At 37.3% G+C, this 22,713-nt stretch overlaps 1 protein-coding gene across 1 annotated transcript; it reads left to right on the top strand.

The window, feature by feature from the left end:
- Window positions 1-13,172: 13,172 nt before the first annotated feature.
- Window positions 13,173-22,326, top strand: LOC145823763 (uncharacterized). The gene is made up of 4 exons (XM_082923280.1): window positions 13,173-14,791; window positions 14,870-15,340; window positions 15,427-16,037; window positions 22,264-22,326. Exons 1-4 carry the CDS (start codon window positions 13,177-13,179, stop codon window positions 22,324-22,326), a joined length of 2,760 nt encoding a protein of 919 aa, XP_082779406.1. The 5' UTR covers window positions 13,173-13,176.
- Window positions 22,327-22,713: the final 387 nt, after the last annotated feature.

Here is a 22,713-nt window from a genome sequence, read left to right as displayed (position 1 = left end):
GGTGGAACATCTCCTCTATTTGCTGTCATAAATGGACTAAGTCTAGTTGCAGATTAATGTACCAAGTGAAGGTCGTTCCAGTTAAGGAATTGGCGAACAACCTCAACTTCAAGAAGTCATTCTTTCCTACCTCACCACATTATACAGTAAACTTGGAAACATACTCAACAGTAGAATGATTATCTTCACCAAAAAATAGAACAAAATCAAGAACTTTATACCCTCTAGGAAAATCGTAATTTCTATTGATTGTTTCTAGATAAGGCTTTTGATAGATGGGCCTGCCAACACATCTGAATACAAGACCAAATTGTTTCTGGATGAGATCCACAATCTAATCCCTATTCATGGTCAATTCAGATGATGTATCCCCTAATAAGCTCCATATCGTGGTTAGTTGTAGAAATTCTAACCCCTTCCTCTAGGAATTGGCACAAAGTTCTACCTTCTCTATTTAGGAATCAGAGCAAAGTTCTGGCCTCTTGGATCTAGACCAAAATTATGCATTCTTTTTTCAGAAACAAAAGCAAAGTTCTGCCCCATCGGTTCAAGAATCGGGACATAATTCTGTTTTCTCTGTTCTGGAATCGAAATAAAATTATACACTCTATGTTTAGGAATCGAAGCAAAGTTTTTCCCTCTCAGTTCCGGAATTGAAGCATAAGAGTGCCCTCTTTGTTCAGGAATCAAAGTAAAGTTATGCCCTCTCAGTTCTGGAATCGGAGTGTAATTCAATTCTTTTTGTACTGGAACAATGAGTAAAGGGTTAACTTCTAACCAACTTTGCTAGAACTGAGGTTGACCGCTCTACCTAGGCCTAGGACCAACTCCTTAGACGTTTTGCAGATTTTGGTTCTAAAGGTTTTGGTCGTGAAGGTTCTGGTTTGGAGGGTCCTGATATTGTAGATTTTGTGGATTCTGGAGGTTCAAAGGAGTCTAGGCCCCCCTGATTTCGAATGGCCAAAACCAAGGAAGTTGTCCTTCAGTCTTATTGCCTTGTTCCCCTCGTTCAATGTCTTGTCCTCCTTGCCCCTAAGAAATGGGGTTGTCGGAAGAAGAGGCTTGAAAAGCTCTTAAGGCGGTGGTTCAATAGGAACTGGCCTGCTCTAAGGATTTTGCTCCACAACGACATTGAAAATTCCTATTGTAGGTAGAAACAGAGTTGGTGGAAGAATTGTAGAAAGCTTGTCTCCCAAAGTCATCGTCATATTAGCAATTGTTTTCATTAGATCTGTTTGAGATTGCCTCATTCTATGTAGCAGAACGGCCAAAAAATGAGAGAGTTCCATAGAAAGCTCCCTATTGGTCATGATAAAGAAATGTCTCAGATTTTCAATCATATCTTGGAATCCTTCAAAAGTGTGTTGTGCTACTAACGCCGTGAAATCGCTTAATCCTGGACTATTAGGAGGCAACACTACTCTTGATTGACGCATGACACATTTTCCTCTTCCTTTACCATGATAAAGATGGCACGTAACATCCCACTGGGTGTGTCAAAAGTGTTTACCGCCACTTAGGAATTACCGCTTGCCACTTGAAAAGTCCTGAGGAGGTGTGAATGCATACACTTGTTGATTAAATTGAATACAGGCGTGACAAAACTTGTGAACCTAGTTTAAGGTGTAGGAATGTTTGACCATTTCTAATTTCTAACATAGAGAAATGATTGTATGTGGCCAAGTGGAACGACCACTGGTTCGGATCATGCTTCAATGAAAATGACTTTTACTATAGGTGCTAAAAATAGAATAAACTAGAATTGAACTTTCACTGATTGATAAATAAAGTACAATTGACTAATCAAATTAAGCTAAGAAACTAAGCTCACTTATAGCTACGAAGCTATGATAGATAAAGCTAAGAAGCTAAGTAAAGCAATGAAACTAAGATAAATGTATTGAAAGACTATTAGCCGAATTGTTGGTCGAGGACCCCTTAAATGTTACACTTAGAGCCCTTTATATAGTGTTGAGGAAACCCTTATTGCTGCTTAACTGCCAGGAATGTGGCAGTCTCTCCTGGTGACATGTGTCATTGATCCTGATCTTGATCCTCAAGATTAGGAACGGTTTTGACCTCCAAAGCCTAATGCCTATCTTTGTAGCTTTGACTTGGTCTATCAAGCTCCTTGAAGCTGCCATGTGTCCCTCAAGAATCAAATTTGAATTTATTTTGCATGATTTAGGGAAAAGGCTCATTTGGATTGATCCTCAAAACGTATTCATTTGCCATGTGTGCTTATCCATACAAATCCTCAATCCTGATTTTGCATGATTTGGGGAATTTGGTTCCTATATTATAGCCTTATAGTTGATTTTGCCAAATCTTCAAATCCCATGTAATCTTTATCCTCAGTAGCCATTTTGTAACAAACTAGGGGATAAGGCACCATTTTAGGAGATAAGCCTCAATAACCTCCCAATCTTTAGGAACGGTTGAGGCTTCATTGTCCTTAAATAATTATTTAATTAATTAATTAACCAAAAAACTTGGTTAATTAATTAAATACATAACAAAATAATTTCCCTTTGCACAGCCGCCACTTCATTTAACCTTAGTAGTGGGTCCCATAAAATCTCTGACTCTTCATCTTCCATTGCCACATGACATTAAATAATATGGGAAATTGCCACGTGACAAATTTGTCAAAAAGGGTACAAACAAAGTGCATGATATGATTTCAAAATGGAAAGAATGTATGATTTAGGCATTGGCCTAGCATTTCATTACACTTCATGTTATTGTTAAACTGCATGCACTTTGTTTAGATTATCTTTGATGGGTTTTAATCTCACCCTTTAGTCGGAACCATTCAGGTAAAGATATTGTGACTCTGCCGAAGTAAAAGGCGTGAAGCATTCTTTTTGGAGCACGAGGTCCATTTCTTATTTGCTTTTATTCTATCAAGGAAAGGGCGATATATGTATGGGTTTAATAAACATTATGTGTACTTGGGCATAAGCCATGGAACCTGTAACCCTTAGGGCATGATTTGTGTCTATTTAAACTCTTATCATGTAGATTACACACTATATATTCATGTCATATGAATGATGAATGATGAATGTATGAATGCATGTGATTTTTTTATTTTTATTTTTTTTAAATCTCTTGAGAATATCATGAATAGAAATGAAGAGATTTAAAAATTAAAGTTGATGGAGTTACCTATCTTGTTTACTTGTAAATAATGGGGATTAATGGCATTTGATTACGTTTATGAGTTAATTCGGGTTTATCGAATGTTAATATTTTGCGGTGTTACAACGCCTCTTGAAATGCTTGATTTAGTCATGTCATGCCAATTTGCAAATCCTTTAGAGGCCAATCATCTATGGGTTATTTGAAGATGGTGACAAGAAGAGAAGGAAAATTGAGACAAAAAGTGAGAACGCTGGATGCAGGTTTTCACAATCTTGGTAGGTCAGTTTTAATGTTTGGTTCACAAAAATGAAGTGCAATGGAATGATTAGAACGTTCATTCTCACGTTTGATCCCCTAAAATAGTAATGATTGATTTATTTCAAATAGAATCATGATTCACATTGTATGGTTATGAGCATTCCATATAAAAACTAAATAATAATTGTTTTACCTTTTTACCTTCATTTCAGTAAATGAAATTGTAGTGTCCCGGGTCTTAAACCCTACTTGAGCCCACTTATATGGATGCCTTAATACGTTTTCAGACCCTTGGTACGACGGGTTGTGTTTTGATGAATATGGTCGAGTTAGTGTCCCATTTAGTGTATGACATCTTTAATATTCAAGTTTTGGGCGTAAGGACGCAAAACATAAGTGTAGAAGCCCCTCTATAAGACTTCAACTTGGGTAGATGTGGCCACATGTGTGGCGGGGTTGTCCCGCACATGTGGATTGGTGCAGAAAAGTTTGGTGTTTATGGCAACAGAGCAATCGATCACACTTAGGAGCGATCGATCGCCATACTTGAATTTCGTCTAGTATAAAAAGAAAAACGTTGCGATCGAAAGGGGATCGATCACACGGCGGGGATTGATTACTCTGATTATTTATGTTGGATGTGTTTTCCGCAGAATATATACTCCGATTGATAGCCAATCCATCTCATTTAGAGCGATTGATCGCTTTGGTAAGTGCGATTGATCGCTTTTACCAAAATTAGATTTAATACTGTTTCTTTCTCTCTTTCTTCTTACTTCTCCTTTTTCTCTTTCTCTCTACTTCGAGAGCATACTCTTCTCCCTGTCTAAAACTTAACCATTTTATACAAAATCTTTGATCAACCGCACTTAGAATCAAAATCCTCCCTTGTTCCTTTGATATATAGTGTAGAGTGCATCGGGAGCTTCGATTTCGCTGGAGCCGATCGTCATTTCGGTACTTTTGGATTTTGAAATTTTTTGTTCTCTCTCTTCAATTTGAGGTAAGTATTTCTTTAATTTTTCTTAATATGATTTTATAGATGGATATGTAGTATTTTATTGCATAAATTATAGAAATTTTGTAGAGATTTCAAAGCATGTATGACGAGGACCTAGGGTTTGATGTGTGTTGTGTATTATCTTAAATTTTCTCTATAAAAATGTGAGTTTAGAAGCTTAAATATATGTGGACTCTTTAAAATTGGAAAGCCCTAAACATCTAATACAAACCCTACTTTTTCTTTAAATTGTATAAATTGTAGAAATTGGAAATTTATGGTCATTTTGAAAAATTGGAATTGAATATTATTAACTGAAAGAATGATGAGAATAGAGAGCACATATTTTGGATAATTGATTAAGATTGATAACAATTTAGACACTTTATACATTTATTGAATTCGTTGAGAGTAATATTATATATTGTTGTTAGTTATACTCTAATATTGCTTAATTGGAATATTTTGATAGAGATAACTATTGGTAATTGGTGTATTATTGTAGAAATATTTCAAACAAAAGTGAACTGAAACCCAATTGTAAATGATTAGTGATGTAGAAAATAATGTGTTGATAACAATGTATTTTATGAGTTGTGAAATTATGTAACTTCAACGGTGATAAATCAGAATACTTTGAGGTACACACGGAATGTGAAATGTGTTGTACTATATAGAGATATTGCATTCCTTCCAGTTGGCACCCGATAAAGTGAGGGTGTGCTATATAGAGGTACCGCGTTATTTCTAGCTAGCAACTAGTAAAGTGGAGTTGTTTATGTAGGGCTTGGCAAGACCACGGAGATGTACATGTGCTGTGATTCATTGGTGATATGTATGTGTGTGTGTGTTAGGAATCTACTATGGATTATGTACATGTATTGAGATCAGTGACAAATCACGTATGTATTAGAGTTTATTATAAATTGAGTAGACTTATTACAGAGTAGTCATGGATGTAAGTTTTGAAATACAAATGGAGAAATTATGGACATGTTTAAAGTGTGTTAAAAATGATAAAAGACGTATTATATATGTATAATATGGAGTGTCATAGTTATATATATGTATAGGGTTATATTAATTGGAATAAAAGATTTTGCTTACTGGGCTGTATGTCCATCCCACGTTTTTAAAATCATTTCAAGTATTGACAGTGAACCACAACTATGAGTCGGTATGGGAGTTGAGTGCGAGCTGGAGCAACTCTTTGATTGTGGCCATGGAGCTTTTATTTGTAGGCTGAATGTCATTTGTGTATTAAGAGTTACACCCTTTCTTGTTTTGTTCATGTAAGCCTAATGATATTTTAATTTCAGTTGTATAGTTAGTGCTTTTGAATTTTTTATTGTATGAATTCCATATTGTATTTGAAACCCTTATATATTGAATGATTAACTTGCATATAAATGAGACAGACCCTTTTTACTATGTTAATTATCACCTCTTATCGTTATTCAAGTTTATTTAATGGTGGGTTGGACCATATATTTCGGAGGCGTGACACAAACACTATCTAAGTTTATTTTTATATTTTTTTTCCTATTCCATCGGGGTCAATTTATAAAATCTTTTATGTTTCTTAATTGTAATGGTGTCATTTTGTAAAATCCCAAAAGATTTATATAACAGTTTACATATACTCTGAAAGTAGAAAATTTCGGTTTTCTACTTTCTACTTTGTCCTCATAGATAATATCCCTTTATCTTCCATAATATATTGCAATGTAAACTTTCTATTTCATATTTATGACAACATTACCCTCATCAAAACTTGGTGAGGAAAGGGTAACATATATACGATAACTTTAATTAATCAATTATGTTATCAACACAAAAATTAAACACCAATAAATTTTAAAATGTAATCATGTAAACGATTTAGCCCTTCATTTTTTTCCTTATAAACCCAATGGTTCCATTAAAGTAGAAATTACATAAAAAGGTAGTCACTTACACGTTTGGATTAAATTTTTGTGGAATAAAAGTGAGTTTCAAATGTGAAATTACATATTTGGACAATCTACACTATAAATGTTTTGGATTTTTCCTCCTTCTGGAACAAATCCTACATTATAAATAAGAACGTAACACTTCAATATAACAGTCCAATAACGTAGCACTCTAATGTAACACATTAAAAAAACTCCTTAGTGTACTTTTACCAAACATAACAACGTAACACTCTAAACTTTTTCCAAATGTAACACTCCAATATAACACAAAAAAAATTCTTTAGTGTACTTTTTCCAAACCTAATACTCCAATCAATGTAATCTCAAGCGTAACACTCCAATATAACGCACATAAAAACACTAAAAACCTACTTAGTGTACTTTTTTCAAATGTAACATTCACAGTTTGAAATTATATATTTATCCAAAACTTTCTAAAAATTTTTGTACTTCTTTTGAAATGATTTGAAAAATCTCACCCTTTTGGACTCCTTTTTTTGGAGTGTTATATCGGAATATTATGTTTGGAAAAAGTATACGGAGAAATTTTTTTGTGTTATATTGAAGTGTTACATTAAGGAGTTATTTGGAAGTGTTATATTAAAGTGTTACGATTGAAAAAAGTATAATAAAAAGTTTTTTTAGTGTTACATTAAAATGTTGCTAAGGATTTTTTGTACTTTTTTTTTTTGAAGTGTTATATTGGAATATTACGTTTGGAAAAAAATATACTAAGAAATAATTTTATTTGTTATATTGGAGTGTTACACTAAAACAAATTTTTAAAGTGTTACATTTAGAAAAAGTATAATGAGAAGTTTTTTTTAATGTTACAATGGAGTGTTACGTTTAAGTGTTACATTGGAATGTTACAGATTAAAATTATACATTTGTTCAAAGGTTACTAAGCAGGTTTTGTACTCCTTTTGAAAAAAAAATCTCACATCCTTTTGGAATATTTGAAAAATCTTACATTTTAAGTCATTGCCAATAAAAAAACATATAAAAATTCATCATAAATTTGATTCTTATAGGTTGTGTATATTATCTTTCTAACACAAAAAAATAAATAAATAAATAAAATAAAATAAAAAATAGGAGTATAACCATAAATAAAAATTTTAAATTATATATTAAATATGCATTTCCAAAATCAATAAGACCAATTGGTTTATTAAAAAAAAAAAACAAACTCTTAGGACTAATCGGATTGTCATTCCTTAAGATGGGATTTATAAATAAATTTTTCAAAACTAAGTACCAAAAGAAACAAATATATATATATATATATGAATGAATAAGATATAAAATAAATAAATAAATAAAAATTGAACATAACTCTACAACAAATAAGAGTTTTCAAAATTAAACATTTTGTTTCTAAAAGTAAATTTTGATGTAAAAATGTATTAGGAGACCATTTCTTGTCATCTGGAAAGGTCATCCCAAAAAGTCTAAAAGAACAAAAAAATTAACGACAAAATTTTAAAAATTTTGCTAGTAAATGTACGTTTTCTTGATAACTTGATATCAAGTCTATTAGAATGACTAATCTAAATGACCAATTCCACCTTCCACTAGCGGAAGACCTAATTAAAGTTTAAGTAAGTCCCCGTATGGACTGGCTCCAAAAAAATGCTTACATCTAGGAGGTTTTAAATCTAAAACATTGGAGGAACACATCCTCGGACTCTAGTCCTTCATCACCAGACCAATCCCTTTAAGAGAAAAATAATTTCGCAAAAATATTTTTCAGTTTTAGAAAAGAAAAAAAAAATTAATCTCAAAAGAATAATAATCTCAAAAAAAATATTACTAAATATTCAATTTTATTATTAAAAATATAATAATTACACTTTTAATAATTGAGATATTTCGTCCCTACATTTTTGTAACCAAGAATTTAATTTGTTGGTCAGACTCACTTTTAAAAAAATCATGTTCCTGAATTTTTATATGCTTTCATGTGGAATCGTGGTTTTGTAGGACAATGGGGATTGGAAGAGAAGAAGGGTTGTGTTTTCATGGTTGTGGGGTGGGGAAGAAATAGGTGAGAGCGACAAGAGAGAAAAAGCGAGCAGCAAGCCCAACAAAAAATTAAGATTTTAGACATTAAAATTTAGAAATAAAATTATTTTTTAAGATTTAAATATTTTTATTGCGAAAAGTGTCATTATTATATTTTTAGCAATGAAAATTAGATATTAGTGATAAATTATTATCCTTTAAGAACTAATTTTTTTGTCTAAAAAATTAAACTATTTTGAGACCAAATTATTGTCCCTAAAAGTTTATTTATTAGTGACATTTTTAAAATTTTGTCTCTAAAAGCCTTTTTTTTGAATTTTCAAGACGGCTTTTTAGCGATTATCCTCACGATGATAAAAATTTATCCCTAAATGTCTTTTATAACAAATTTTTCCTTTTTAGAGATCAAAATATTTAATTTCTAATACTCTTATATGGTGCAAGGAAGGTGGGAGAAAGTGGTTGAAGTTTGTTTTTTTGTCAAAATATTGTGTTCCCTTTATCAATTATTGTTAGTTTTAATTCCATGGGTTGGTGTGTTTTCATGGTTGTGGTGTAGGGAAGAAATACGTGAGAGAGACGAGAGAAAAAGAGAGAAACAACGTTAAAAATAAATTAATGGCCGGCAAAAGGTAGTGAAAGTGGTTGAAGTTTGCCCCTATTTTTTTTTTTTTTTTTTTTTGGGTCAAAAAATTGTGTCCCCTTATCAATTATTGTTAGGTTTAATTAATTTTTACTCTTCAAAGTATAAGATTTGTGTTATTTGATTTTTAATATTTAAATTATGTTAAATTTGTCTTTAATGTATAAAAGTGTTTTAATTTGATTCTCAATGTATAAAAAAAAAAAAAAAAATTAATTTAATCATTCAATGTTTAAAACGTATCTATTAACAAAGTTAGATTGAAGAATTGAATGACTAAATTGAAACACTTGATGATTGACACAAATTAAATATTAGAGACTAAATTAAATAATTTTATATAATGAGAAACTAAATTGATACAATTTAAATATCAATGATCAAACACATAATTAAAAATGGAAAACCTTCATTCTTATTTGATACAAAAATGAAGATTTAATGGGCAGAATGAAACTTTATGGACCATTAGAATAAATTATCCAACATATTATAATAGAGTAGAGTCGTGCCGAGTTATGTATTCTATATTTCCTATGTTTGTTGTGAATGGCAATATAAATGAATAAAAAATGATGAAACTACTTATTAGTGGTGAGTTCGAAACTTAATTACAAAATCATGAAAAAAATTTATAATTCTGCATATTAATGTTTATAATGAATGCTATAGATATGAATTGTTTTTGTGAGTACACACTGATATGATATTTTTCCCATATTAAAAAAAAAAAAAAAAAAAAAAAAAAAAAAAATTCACTATGTTTGGTTTGAGTTTTCTAGATTAAGTTTTTTGAAAACTGAATTTTTTGATTTTCTTGTTTTCTTGTTTTCTTGTTTTTCGTAAATATTTTTAAAATTTTAAACATTTTTTTTACTTTTTTAGATGCACCTTACTTAGATGTGTCTAAAAAGTAAAAAAATTGTGAAAAAATATTTTTAAAAATTAAGAAATTGTTGGCTTTTTGACTTTTCGAAGGGTATTTTTGTGAATGTGAGCGTGCCAGCAAGGATCAATCAGTCCTTACAGAAATTATAATTGCCAACCAATTATCAGACGATTGTGTTTTAGTTCTTTTCAGCCTCAATGAAGAGGACTTTTACTGGTGGCTTGACTTAGGAGAAATTAAGAGAAATAACAGTAATATGAAGAACAATTGAAGTATTTCATAAAAATGAACACTTACAACGGTCCGAACTCAGCCTCGGAGAGGTTTACAACAGCAATCTACTTGAATCTACTTGAAGCTACTCCTATGAATCGAAGTGCAGTGCGAGTATTTAAAGTGCAGGTATTTAAAGAACAGGTATTTAAGGACTGGAAATGTAAATGACTGGAAAGAAAATATATGAAGTAAATGACTGGTTTGTATGGTCTGAGTCCGTCCCTCTTTCTGGGGGCTACCCTGCTATTTATACTCGTCAGTGATGACCTTCGAACTGCACTTCGAACTGTCGAACTGCTCCTCCATGATCGCTGGTCATGCTTCCTTACAAGTAGCTCCATTACGCCATTACTGGCAGTTGAGCTTCCCTCTTGTACTTAGATTTGAATATGAGTAACCGTTTGAAGACACGTCATCTTGCATCCCGTTTATTTGATCTAGTGTTACTCGGATCATGTGAGGACCAATGTTTATTGTCACGTGTACGATCAGGATTAAAGGCTTGAATAACCTTCCTTTATTACCCTTACTATGCCACGTGTCGAACTGTAACTGGCTTTTACAAAATATGTAGCCAACATTACCCCCCGCACTAATATACCCAATACTTGGTGATATTAGTGGATTGCAATTTTCCCGCGCTTCCAGAACGTGTATGAAGTCCATATTCTGGAAATACAACCGTCATCCATTTGGAGATCATCTACATTAACTCGTCGAACATCCCAATACCTTAGTATTCGAACAGGTTATGGCTGCATCAACTTCCCTTTCTATTGATCAAGCATATGAAGAGCCTTTGAGTGATGTTGTTCCCCCTCGAAAGAACCTCCACGCATTCATTAGCCACCTTTACCCGCCCTTCTATATTCAGGTAATGGAGGCTTTTGTAGATTATAAACCTCTGGACTATGAACGCATTGCTTTTAATCCCTTGGTTTACAAACTTACAGATACAAAGAATTCTTCCCCTAAGCTCCCTTTGTATTCTGACCGAACTACCCTCGAGCCTTTGCTTCGACAAGTTGAAAATATGGATCTAGGAAACTCTTCTTCACAGACCTCTGCATGGGATGAAATTGTGACCTCTTCATCCTCTGGAGCTTCTGGCTGGACAATCTGGTCCACTCCTGAGACTTATGATCTAAGGGAGCGAATCAATCACCATTTTGTTGAGTTTACTGACCCTTTGGAGTTTCCCTCCTACGCTCGAAGCTCAGTGGTCTACCCTTACGCGCCCATTGACCTTCGACGTAGCTTGGAGGAGAATCTGCTTGTGGCTTGGTATACTTCTTCCATGCCTACGAAGATAATGCATCCTGCCCAACGTTCAGAAGAAGCACAAGGGTATACCCCTTCATTTTTAGCCAAAAAGGCGAAGATTTGTTCTTCTGATTGGCTTGACTATATTAATGCTTTTGCTCCTTCTGTTCCCGTGCCATCTCCCATAATAGAAGCATCCACACTTTCTTCTGCATCTGCATCCTCTGAGATAGAAACACCTGCTCCTTCCCCTTCGTCTTCTGAAGCAGAATCATCTTCTCCTTCTCCTCCTCCCATCCTTTCCTGGACAGAAAAACTAAGACTTGCCCTTCCAATGGACAAAGTCTTTCCACCTTACCAACCTCCGTCACCCCCTTCTCCAGCCGAGCGAAAGCAAGCTCAACTTTTGCTTGCGGCTTTCTCCCACCTGCCCTTCAATGTTCTTGAGGATGATATTCCTCTTAAGAATTTCCAATGGGCTTGTGATATCCTCACTAGGGGTCATGTCCTCAACCCTCTTGCTCAAGCAGAGCTCCATTTGTTTTTGGACCAACTCCCAGTGCTCCTCTACTGGCATCAGAATTCTAAGATCACCATCCAAAATCTGGATGAACTTTTATCTCTCCGAATTCATGCCCAATATGAAGCAGAGAATCTCATCGAAGAGCTCGATGACTTCAGGAATAAAGATTCTACGTACTGGGATGGTTTGGTTATAGATGACTTGGAACAAAAATCGAGGGAAGAGGCCTTCGAAGCAAAGGCTGAAGAACTCTATTATGAAGTGAGGGCTCATCAGCTTATGCAATCGACTTTAGAAGAAATAGAAGAAATAATAAAGAAAGAACAGAAATTTATTGACCATTGCTGGACAAAATTTCATGACCTTGTTATTTATTCTATTCCTTATTTTTATGAGCTTGAATTTGTACCGAGATAGAGTTACTTAATGTAATAAACAAAGTCTTTCTGTACTTAACACTGTTTGACTCTGTTTCCTTTTATCTCTAAAAGCTAACTCATAACTTTGAATTGAACAATTTCATACTTCGAATCAACTGTTTAATGAAGTACTAAAAGAACCAATCATGTCTTCTTCCAATTCATGGAGTAAAATTGACAATTCTGGCAGATATCATTTTAGTACTTTGATTTCAATGACTTTATATTAACTGTAACCAATATATGGTCATAGTTGATATAGCCCATCAATTTGAAACTGATCTCTTTTGGCTTCGAAGGGCAAACTATGGTAATTCCTTCTTGCTCAAACCAATAACTGGTTTGGATGTTCCGAACAATGCCCTTTTTTCCTTAAAGAGTTCTAGGGCTTGCTTCGAATGTTATCACTTCGAACAGGTCTTTAGATTTTTTGAAGTAGACCAATACTTTGAATATTCAGACATTTTTAAGCATGCAGTATGCTTCGAAGTCGGCTCCTGCATTTCGAAGCCGTTTTTGTTTGAAATTTTAGCGCCAAAATGTGGCTTCGAAGCTGGCATCAATGTGCTTTTCCCTCCAGAAATTATCGATGTTGAAAGAGATTCCTTGTTTTCGCACGTTTTAGTACTTAATGACTTACGAGATGTATCCCCGCACACAAAAGTTATTTAAAACCTTTTCACTCTGTGCCCCGGAATTGCTTACACATTCAAATCCCCTTTGGATTTCCATTTCTCTCTACTCCCTTCTATATTTTCCGAAAACCCCACGATCAATGGCTTCTTCCCCATCAAAAGTTCCGACCATAGAGCGCGTAAGCTCATCTGTGGCTTTGAAGCGGCTTATTGATGCTGAATGTGAGAAATACAAGGGTGATGAGAAAAGTGCTATCGATGGGCGTTTCTTTATCCCTCGTCGCCATGTGCAGCGAGAGTACGTGCTAGGACCTATTTTCAAGGAGATCCCTTCCGAGCTTCCCGCCCTATATCCTCGCTTGGAGAATCAATGCCTTCTGTATGAAGGTGGTCTCGACTGGCAAGGCTGGAAAGTCAATCGTCCTCACCGATGCTGGCCCACGATGAGACCAGAGTGGCAAGAATGGTACGACCGAGTTGTCCCTGCTAGGACATTGGACCTTCAAGAACTCTGCCTTCTTGATGCTCTTCGACTATCTAGGGTAACTATCCCAGAAGACCCTTTTCTAATCCCCGCTGCTTTATGTTTCTGGAACCCTATTTTCAATTTCTTTCTGTTTAGGTGTGGGATGATGGCTCCCACTGTTCTTGATATTTGCCACCTATTAGGAGTATCCCCCATTGGTACCCCCATCACACCAGATTTTCCTGACTTAGTAGTCCCTTTCTCCCTCCCCTCTCTTAATGTATCTTACAGTGATTTTGTTAGAGTCGAGAACAAAAGAATGGGTCCAGTAACTGATAGGGAATTCTTTTCCTTTTTATTATATTGGCTTTGCAAATTTCTTTTCTGCACCTCCTCCCAAAGAATCATGCTCGAATTTGCTCCTCTTGCCAAAGCCTTGGTTTTGCAGAAAAGAATAGCCTTAGCCCCATACATTCTGGGTCATGTATATAGAGTTTGTTCCCTCTTTTGTGAGAAACCCCTAGATGCCAATCAAGGGGGACCATTTTGGATTCTTCAGCTTTGGCTCTTTGCCTATTTTTCTGAACTACAATCCAAATGTCTTAAATTTTCTGGGCTACACTCCCTCACTCATGGCATAAAACTGGCCAATGCTTCACTTTATCCAGCTACTTTTGCCTTTTATTTCTCCTTCTTTCATCAACTACCAGCTGCTCTTCCTGATCATCGTTTCCGTCCCTTCGAAGCTAGCATAGGTCCAACCTGGTTAAATCACTTCCTTAGTGATAGGCTCTGTGCTTTGCCTATTCATAAAGATATGTGGGCTTCCCTACTGATCCCTAGGGAACTGTTTATTGGGACCACCAACCCCAGAGCCTATAAATGCATAGCTGAGCCTTATTGTCCTGCTCAATTTGCTAGACAATTTGGCCTCACACAAGGAGTTCCAATACCTCTTTGCAGCAACACCAATCTGAGTCTTACTAAGAGGGATTTGAAGGTTCGAAAATCGAGATTAGAAGAGGCAACCTTCAAGTTTATGGATGATTTGGCCAGTTTTGAGTTCATCCCTTTCTCCCCTCATGGTACTGAATTGAAGAGATATCAAAATTGGTGGGTGAGCAACATGGAAGTTTATTTGGCCATCTCCTCTCAAAACCTATTGGAGGTGCTGGATGTGCCCAAGCCCAAAGAAGCTGAGGCTGTCATTTCTTCCACTATTCCAATTACAGTAACTGCTACAACTCAGTTTACTTCTGCTGCTTCAATTCCTCCCAGAGTCACTCGAAGTATGTACCCCTTTCTCCTTTTCTCTAACCTCTTCATATAATGCTTGCTATCTTATCTCTAATCCTTCTTTTATGAAGGTGGTCAACAACAAAAGAAGAAGAGACTCTTTGAGCTAGAAAGGGAAAAAACTGAACTTCCAGAGATGGAGGAAGAAGAAAATGATCAAGAACAGGAGTCTCCCTTGAAAAGAAACAAAAGAGACCCTCAATTGGCTCAAGAGGGGATAGCCGCTAGGGAAGAAGAGGAGAAGCTCACTTTTGAAGAGTCTGGACCCCAACCTAAAAAGGTCGAGAAGACAATGGAGGAGCGAATGATTCCAACTCAAAGGAAAAGGAGAAGAAAAATTACCGTTTCTCCTTCCGATTTTACCGAAGATTCTGATTCCGAGACAATTGCTCAAGTAATAGAAAAGAGGAGGAAGATCACTGTTCTAGCTACCAGCTCGTTTGAAGATCCCATCCATGAGGTTGTAGAACAAGAATATCCCAAAGCCATAGTTGTTCTTGAAAGAGCTGAGGAGAGGCAGCAGCAACAATTCCTTGGGACAAGTAAGTTTCTGCATGCCTTTATTCTTTTCTTGTCGACTTTTCAAGACTAAGACTTGACATTACCTCACATTTTCTTCTTTTTACAGCAACGACCACTGCATTAATCTTCCCAACGGAAACTTCCCCAATTTCAGTCGAAGTTGATCAGATGCAACGCGTGAAAACCATTCAAATCACACTCCCACTTCCTAAGCCTATATTCGATACGTCTTTACCGAGGCCGAGTATCCCTGCATCTCTTTTCCTTGGCTTAGAGCCATACCTCCCTTTCTTGACTCTTGATCTGCCTCAGTTTGTTTCTTCGATCCTCACTCTTCCTCCTACTGCTACTTCATCTCGCATGGCAGTTGATTCTCCTTCAGGGGATGCCGATAATTTTCCAATTCATGACTCATCACCAATGCCTACTTCCAGCCCTTCCTCACTTGATTTGCTAGTGGCCAAGACCATAGAGGCTGCCAAAGATGCTCCATCTGTTTCTCCCATCCCTATGCAGCCCTTTGTGTCTTCCACCACAACACTCTCTATGCCCTTCATGTCAAGGGATGAGGTAGACATTTTTGAAGAAAGACTAGCTAGTCTTTTTGACATTCCTTCTACCTTTCCTACTTCTACTACTGAAGCTGAGCCATTAGCCTTGGCTAACTCCCTTTTGGAAATCTTCGAGAGTTCTCCTTCCTCCAGCAACAAGCCTTTTGTACCTTTAGTAGATTTAGACACATGCTTGCAACTGTTGACTTCCTTTTCGAGGATCCCCTTCGAGGCTCTACAAAGGCCTATCATCAGGAACGGGTTCCTTCAATGCTGTAACATTGCTGAGCAGTCTGCCATGAGTGTTTCAAGTCATCTATCTCAGGCTGCAGCTACTATTGATTTCTATCTCAACATTTGCCATGCTGCTAAAGCTGCGGATGATAAGCTGGTTAAGGACCAGAGTTTTGTTTCTCAGGTGCATACTGAAGTATCAACTCTGAAAGAACAACACTCTTCTGCCTCCCACTTTCGAGTCCAACTTCTGGAGAAGAAAGCTCAGCTCGAAGAGGAGTTAGCTGCAGTAAACCAAGCCTTGGTTCGAACTGATAAGAAATTGCACATCACCAATCAAGGACTGGCTGATCGAAAAGAAAACATGGCTGCAGCTATTCAATTATTTCCTTCCCTTAGTAATAGGAAAGCTATTGTACAAAAACAATTAAAGCATTGTAATGATTTTTGGGCCAACTTGTGGCATAATGTACTTGATTCTTTATGAAAGCACACTATTTTGAATATAATTTGAACAAGCTTTGTGTTTTTGCATATGGTGTTTACTCTATCCCTTGTGTCTCCCAAACGGTTGGAAAATAAGGTTTTAGATATCTGCCATTAATCTTTTTGGGATGTACATAACCATTCAAATTTCTTAAATGGTATGCTCCGAAAGGCAGAACCCTATGAATTTGATATGGACCTTCCCAATTAGGTGACCATTTGCCAAACTTATGGCTTTTAATCCCAATTGGGAGTATTGTCTTCCATACCAAATCACCTTCATCAAAGCCAATGTGTTTGACTTTCTTATTATAATTCTCGGCTGCTTTCTTCTTTTGGAAAAGAATGCTATTTAATGCCAAAATTCTGGCTTCATCTATGCCTTCTAATTCTAAGCACATACTTTGATGGTATTGTTCAGGATTCAATTGATCTTGACATCTTACTCTCAAAGATTTGACATTAATCTCTACTGGTAAGACTGCGTCATGTCCATACACCAAGGCATAAGGAGTGACCCCTGTGCTTGACCTCGGTGAGGTTCTATATGCCCACAGAACATCCAACAATAGGTTATGCCAATCCCTGGGATTGTCATCCACAACCTTTTGTATTCCTTTTTTCAAGGACTTATTGGATGACTCAGCTTGACCATTAGCTTGTGCATAATAGGGTGTGGAATTAACAAGGCTAATTCCAAATTCTGCCGCAAAAGCCTTCACCATCTTCCCATCAAACACAGTTCCATTATCAACTGTTATGGTTTGCGGGATTCCAAATCTATGGATCAAATCTTTAATAAAACCAATAACCTCTGTTTGGTCTACAGCCTTGTATGGCTTAGCTTCGACCCATTTAGTGAAGTAGTCAGTGGCCACTAGAATGAAACAATGATGTTTCGAAGAAGGTGGGTGTATTTTTCCCATCATATCCATGGCCCACCCTCTGAATGGCCAAGGCTTTACTACTGCATGTAGGTCAGTTATGGGCACGTGCCTTATTGTGCCATGCTTTTGACATGCCTGACACCCCTTTGCATATTCTATGCAGTCTTTAAGAATGGTTGGCCAATAATAGGAATGCCTTCGAAGCAACCATCTCATTTTTACACCAGGTTGATGAGCACCACAGATGCCTTCATGAACCTCAGCCATGGCTGTTAATGCTTCTTTTGGGCCTAGACATTCCAACAATAAGCCATCTCCCCCCCTTTTGTAGAGAGCATTACCATATATCATATATTGCATAGACTGCAATTTAACTTTTCTACTGGCCTTCGAAGATGGACCAACCAAGTACTGCATTATTGGATGCCTCCAATCTTGTTCTTGTAAGTCATTATGATTGACTTCCAAGATCACATTCCTTTTATTCAAAGGTTGAATTAATCTCTGATATGTTGTTTGGCTTATGTCCCTTTGGGTATTATCCCTTCTCTTGAAGTTCGAAGCCTTTTGAGCCACATCATTGGCTCTATTGTTCAAGAATCTTGGAACATGGGTTACATTTGCTATTTGAAACTGAGAAAGCAAATGTAATGCAACAACATAATATGGCAAGATACTTATGCTTTGACACTTGAAAATTCCTTTCACTTGGTTAATCACCAATTGAGAATCCCCAAATATGTCAACTGCATGTACTTGTAATCCAATAAGAATCTCTAGTCCCACAATTAAGGCTTCATATTCAGCCTGGTTATTGGAACAGGTAGCTTCATCCACTCTAAAACCATGGGTAGTTTCTGTCCCCTGTGGAGACTTGATTACGATACCAATTCCAATTAACCCATTTGCTTTCGACCCATCGAACCACATTTGCCATGGCTCAACACTGGTCATACCAAGTTCCATGATCTCCTGGTTCTCAGTTTGAGATGGATGGTCTGCCAAGAAATTGGCTAAAACCTGCCCTTTTACTGCCCTTTGAGGGACATATTCTAGATGGAATTCTGATAAGGCAAGTATCCATTTGCCAATTCTTCCCCTCAACATTGGTCTAGATAACATATATTTAACCAAATCTGTGGTTGCAATTACCAAGACAGTTGTAGGCAAAAGATAATATCTTAATTTTATTGCAGCAAAATACAAAGCAAGACACAGCTTTTCAACAGCTGAGTATTTACATTCACACGAACTTAAAAACCTACTAAGGTAATAAATAGCTTGCTCCTTGCCTTCTTCATTATCTTGGGCTAAGAAAGCTCCCAATGAATCCTCTGCTGCAGCTATGTATAACTTCCAGGGCTTGTTCCCCTTTGGTGGCATCAGCACTGGAGGTTTAGCCAAGTAGGCCTTGATACCTTCGAAAGCAATCTGATGCTCTGCTGTCCACACAAATTCCTCTTCATCTTTCAGCCTTAACAAGGAAGAAAATATTTTAGTTTTCCCTGCAGTGTTAGAAATGAACCTTCGAAGAAAGTTAACCTGCCCAAGGAACCTTTGTAATTCTTTCTTACTTGATGGGGGTTTGGCTTCGATGATTGCTTTGGCTTTATTCTGATCAATCTGTATTCCTTTCTTGTGAACAACATAGCCCAAGAAATTTCCAGATGATACCCCAAAAGCACATTTAAGAGGATTGAGCTTTAACTTGAACTTCCTCATCCTTTCAAAAGCTGCTTCTAAGTGAAACAGGTGCTCTTTCATGGATTGGGATTTAACTACAATATCATCAATATAACATTCCAGATATCCTCCAATAAGATCATGAAAGATAGTGTTCATGGCTCTTTGGTATGTAGCTCCAGCATTCTTTAGACCAAATGGCATTTTAACCCACTCAAAGGTGCCAATATTCCCAGGACATCTGAACGCTGTCTTGTGGATATCTTCCTCTGCAATGCATATTTGGTTGTAGCCGGAATGCCCATCCATCATTGACAAGACTTGGTGACCTGCTGAACTATCTACCAGCAAGTCCACTATAGGCATAGGGTACTCATCTTTGGGAGTTGCTAGATTTAAATTTCTGAAATCGATACATACCCTCATTTTGCCATTCTTCTTGACTACAGGCACAATATTAGATAGCCACTCAACATACCTGGCTGTTCTAATAAAACCTGCCTTGAGGAGTCTAAGGATCTCTTCCTTGACCTTCTGAATTACTTCTGGACTCATCCTTCTTGGTTTCTGCTTATAGGGCCTGAAATTAGGCTTCATAGGGAGCCTATGTTCCACTAATGACCTGTCCAATCCTGGTAGTTCATTATAAGACCATGCAAAGCAATCTTTGTATTTCTTCAGAACAACCAAAAGCTGGTTTCTGTCCAGAGCATTCAAACAAGCACTTACATAAGTGGGCTGTTGTACAGAACCTTCCCCTAGATTTACTTCTTCTAAAGGATCTTGTGCATGAGAACTCCCTCTAGTTTCTGCTGCCTTTGAAGTGATCTTCGAGCTTGGTTCTGCCCCTAAGTTCTTCAGTTCAATATCTCTGCCCTCCTCCTCATAGACAAAATCTGTCCACAAGGCTTCCTCTTCCTGTATTTCTTGGACTTTTGTTTCAATGTCCAAGGCACAGTACTTACCAAGAGTCAAGACTCTAGCCTGTTGCTGCTGCTGTTTGCAGCCAATTATCATGGCCTCTCTCTCTTGCTCCTGAACTTTCTGGACTATTGCTTTTATGTCCAATGCTGAAAACTTGATCAAAGCCAAGGACTTGGCTTCTGGTGATTCCTCTCTTTGCCTATAACCAGGCATCATTGTCATCTCTAAGGACAACCTCTTCACCAGCACTCTTTTGGACTAAGTGCTTCAGGTGTGTCACCTCTTCATCAGCCGTCACTTCGGCTGAATTGTCATCTTTCATCAGTATACTGAGAGGTGTCACTCCCTCAATATACAATTTAGCCTCCGCAAAGTCTGCACAGGCTATGAAGGGTTGAGGATCTGCGTCGATCTCCTCTGTCTCTCCATTGCCCAAGGCCATCATGATTTTCTGATGTAAAGAAGAAGGCACACACTTGTTAGTGTGGATCCAGTCCCTTCCAAGCAAAGCATTGTATTTAGCATTACTGTCGATTACGAAAAATGCTGTCATACAATCCCTGGTTCCCACACTTAAATTAATGGGTAGAATCCCCTGAGCCATTTGTTTATCTCCAGCAAATCCAGCAATGGTTGTGCTGGTTGGTATCAACCTGGGATTCTTTTTCCCTAGTTTCTTCAAAGAAGATTTCGGGAGTAGGTTCACTGCTGCCCCATTGTCTACTAGGACTCGGTTCAGCTGTACCCCATCAAAGAAAGCTTTGATGTACAAGGGCCTGACGTGCTGTGTCATCGAATCCGAGGGGTACTCAAATGGATATGATAGATTGATGCTTACCACCTCTTCACTCTCATATCCATCTTCCATCGGGATGACCATTTCGAAGTTATCTTGCACCATACTTGCTTGTGAATCTTCACTGGAGATCTGAACTGGGTCAACTTCCTGCCCCTCTTGATTCTCATCTCCAGCTTGAAATTCTTGTGGCAATATGTGCACCATGTTTACTGATACTGGGGGAAACGAGCCAAACTGGATGGCTGGCTGTACTTGTTTCCCCTCTTGGTTACTTTGGTTGACTCCCTCAGAAACATCCTGCATGATGCATTCTGGTATTTCATCACTAACTGATCCCTTCGAAGGATTTTTTTCAACTGGCTCTTTAGTCAGAAACGTTTGCTCAGCCATGAAGGCTTCAAACATCTCTTCCTCCACAACTTCTTTCTTCTGACTCACGCTAATCTCTTCTTCAGTCTCACTATCTGTTTCCATCAGAGCTTTCTCCAACCCTACCAAACTGGCCTTTTCTCTGGTTTTCAGTTCAGAATGAACCTTGGCCAACTGTTCTCGGCTGCAGACCACTGTGCTCTGTGGAACTGGCTTTGGAGCATGGTCTGATTTTAGGTTCTTCCTCCCTTCCGTTTTGACTGATGAAGAATTTTCTCCACCTTCCTTCAGATCCTTTTGGTACTGGGTGTACCTGCGCTGAATTTTTCTCCTCTGTGATCTTGAGATGACTGGGATCATGTCGGGTTCCCTCGTCTTTGGGTGTTTAAGCAGTACCCAGTTGTTCGGAGCCACCATAGGAGGCTTGATCATCCTGCCTTGGTTTACAGTATCTCCATAAGCCCGTACCTCCCTAGGTTTGTTTTGCATTACAAACCAATCCGGGACCCCAGGTACCCATGAGCTTACTGATTCAGAAGCTGACCTGCCTTTTTCCACCTTCGAAGCCATCTTCGAAACTGGCCGTGAAGGTAAGTGCTTGGTTTTGTCCTCATGTTTTGAATCTGGTTCAGACCTTCGATAAGGGTGACCATTTTCTGTCCTGCGTGAAACTGATCTAGGGAGCCAATCTCTGGCTTTAATTCCATGGACTGAACTCCTCTCCAGCTTTCTTTCAGAATGGCTACTCTGCATTCTATAATAGTTATGTGGTCTGGATTCATGCAAGAGTTCCTTGCCTTTGTCATGCATTCTGTTTACCACAGGCTCAACCACTGGTGGTCTCTGCCTATCACTAGCCGGATACGGCCTTTTGTTGTAAGCATTGGTTGATTTAGGACGTCTCTGAACATCCCTGTAGTATTGCTTCCCATCAGTTGGAAGCCCCTTCAACCACTTGTAACTGAGTCTGCACCTGGGGCACATTCTCTGCATCACTGCTGCTTCTAAAGAATCATCATCCAGTGACTCTTCATCAGAACATTCCATCTGGTGTGAGGAACCTTGTTCAATAACTGGTAGTCTTCTAGTATTCTTCTTGACGTTGGTTTGATTAGCAACATGCATCTGCACATTGACTTCCTCCAATTCTGTCAAGGACAAGTTCTGGAAATCTGATGTAATGACATTGGCTGCTGCCTCTCCAACTTCTGGAAAGGGATCACTGTCAATTCCCATGGCTTTTTCTGTTTTAGCTGAGAACTTCAAACTTCCTTTCCGAATCTGTTCTTGGATCCTGTCTCGAAAAACAATGCAGTTTTTAGTCGAGTGAGACCAAGAATTATGCCATTTACAGTATACTTTTCCTTTCAGTTCATCCGGAGATGGTAGTTTTACTCCTTTAGGCAACTTAAGGAAATTAGCCGCGAGCAAATGATCAAAGATGTCATCTGCTTTTGTTA

The sequence above is a fragment of the Camellia sinensis genome, chromosome 4 (assembly GCF_055761805.1).
Source record: "Camellia sinensis isolate YWXY chromosome 4, ASM5576180v1, whole genome shotgun sequence".
Classification (NCBI taxonomy): Eukaryota; Viridiplantae; Streptophyta; class Magnoliopsida; order Ericales; family Theaceae; genus Camellia; species Camellia sinensis.
This window is presented reverse-complemented; position numbering and strand designations above follow the sequence as displayed.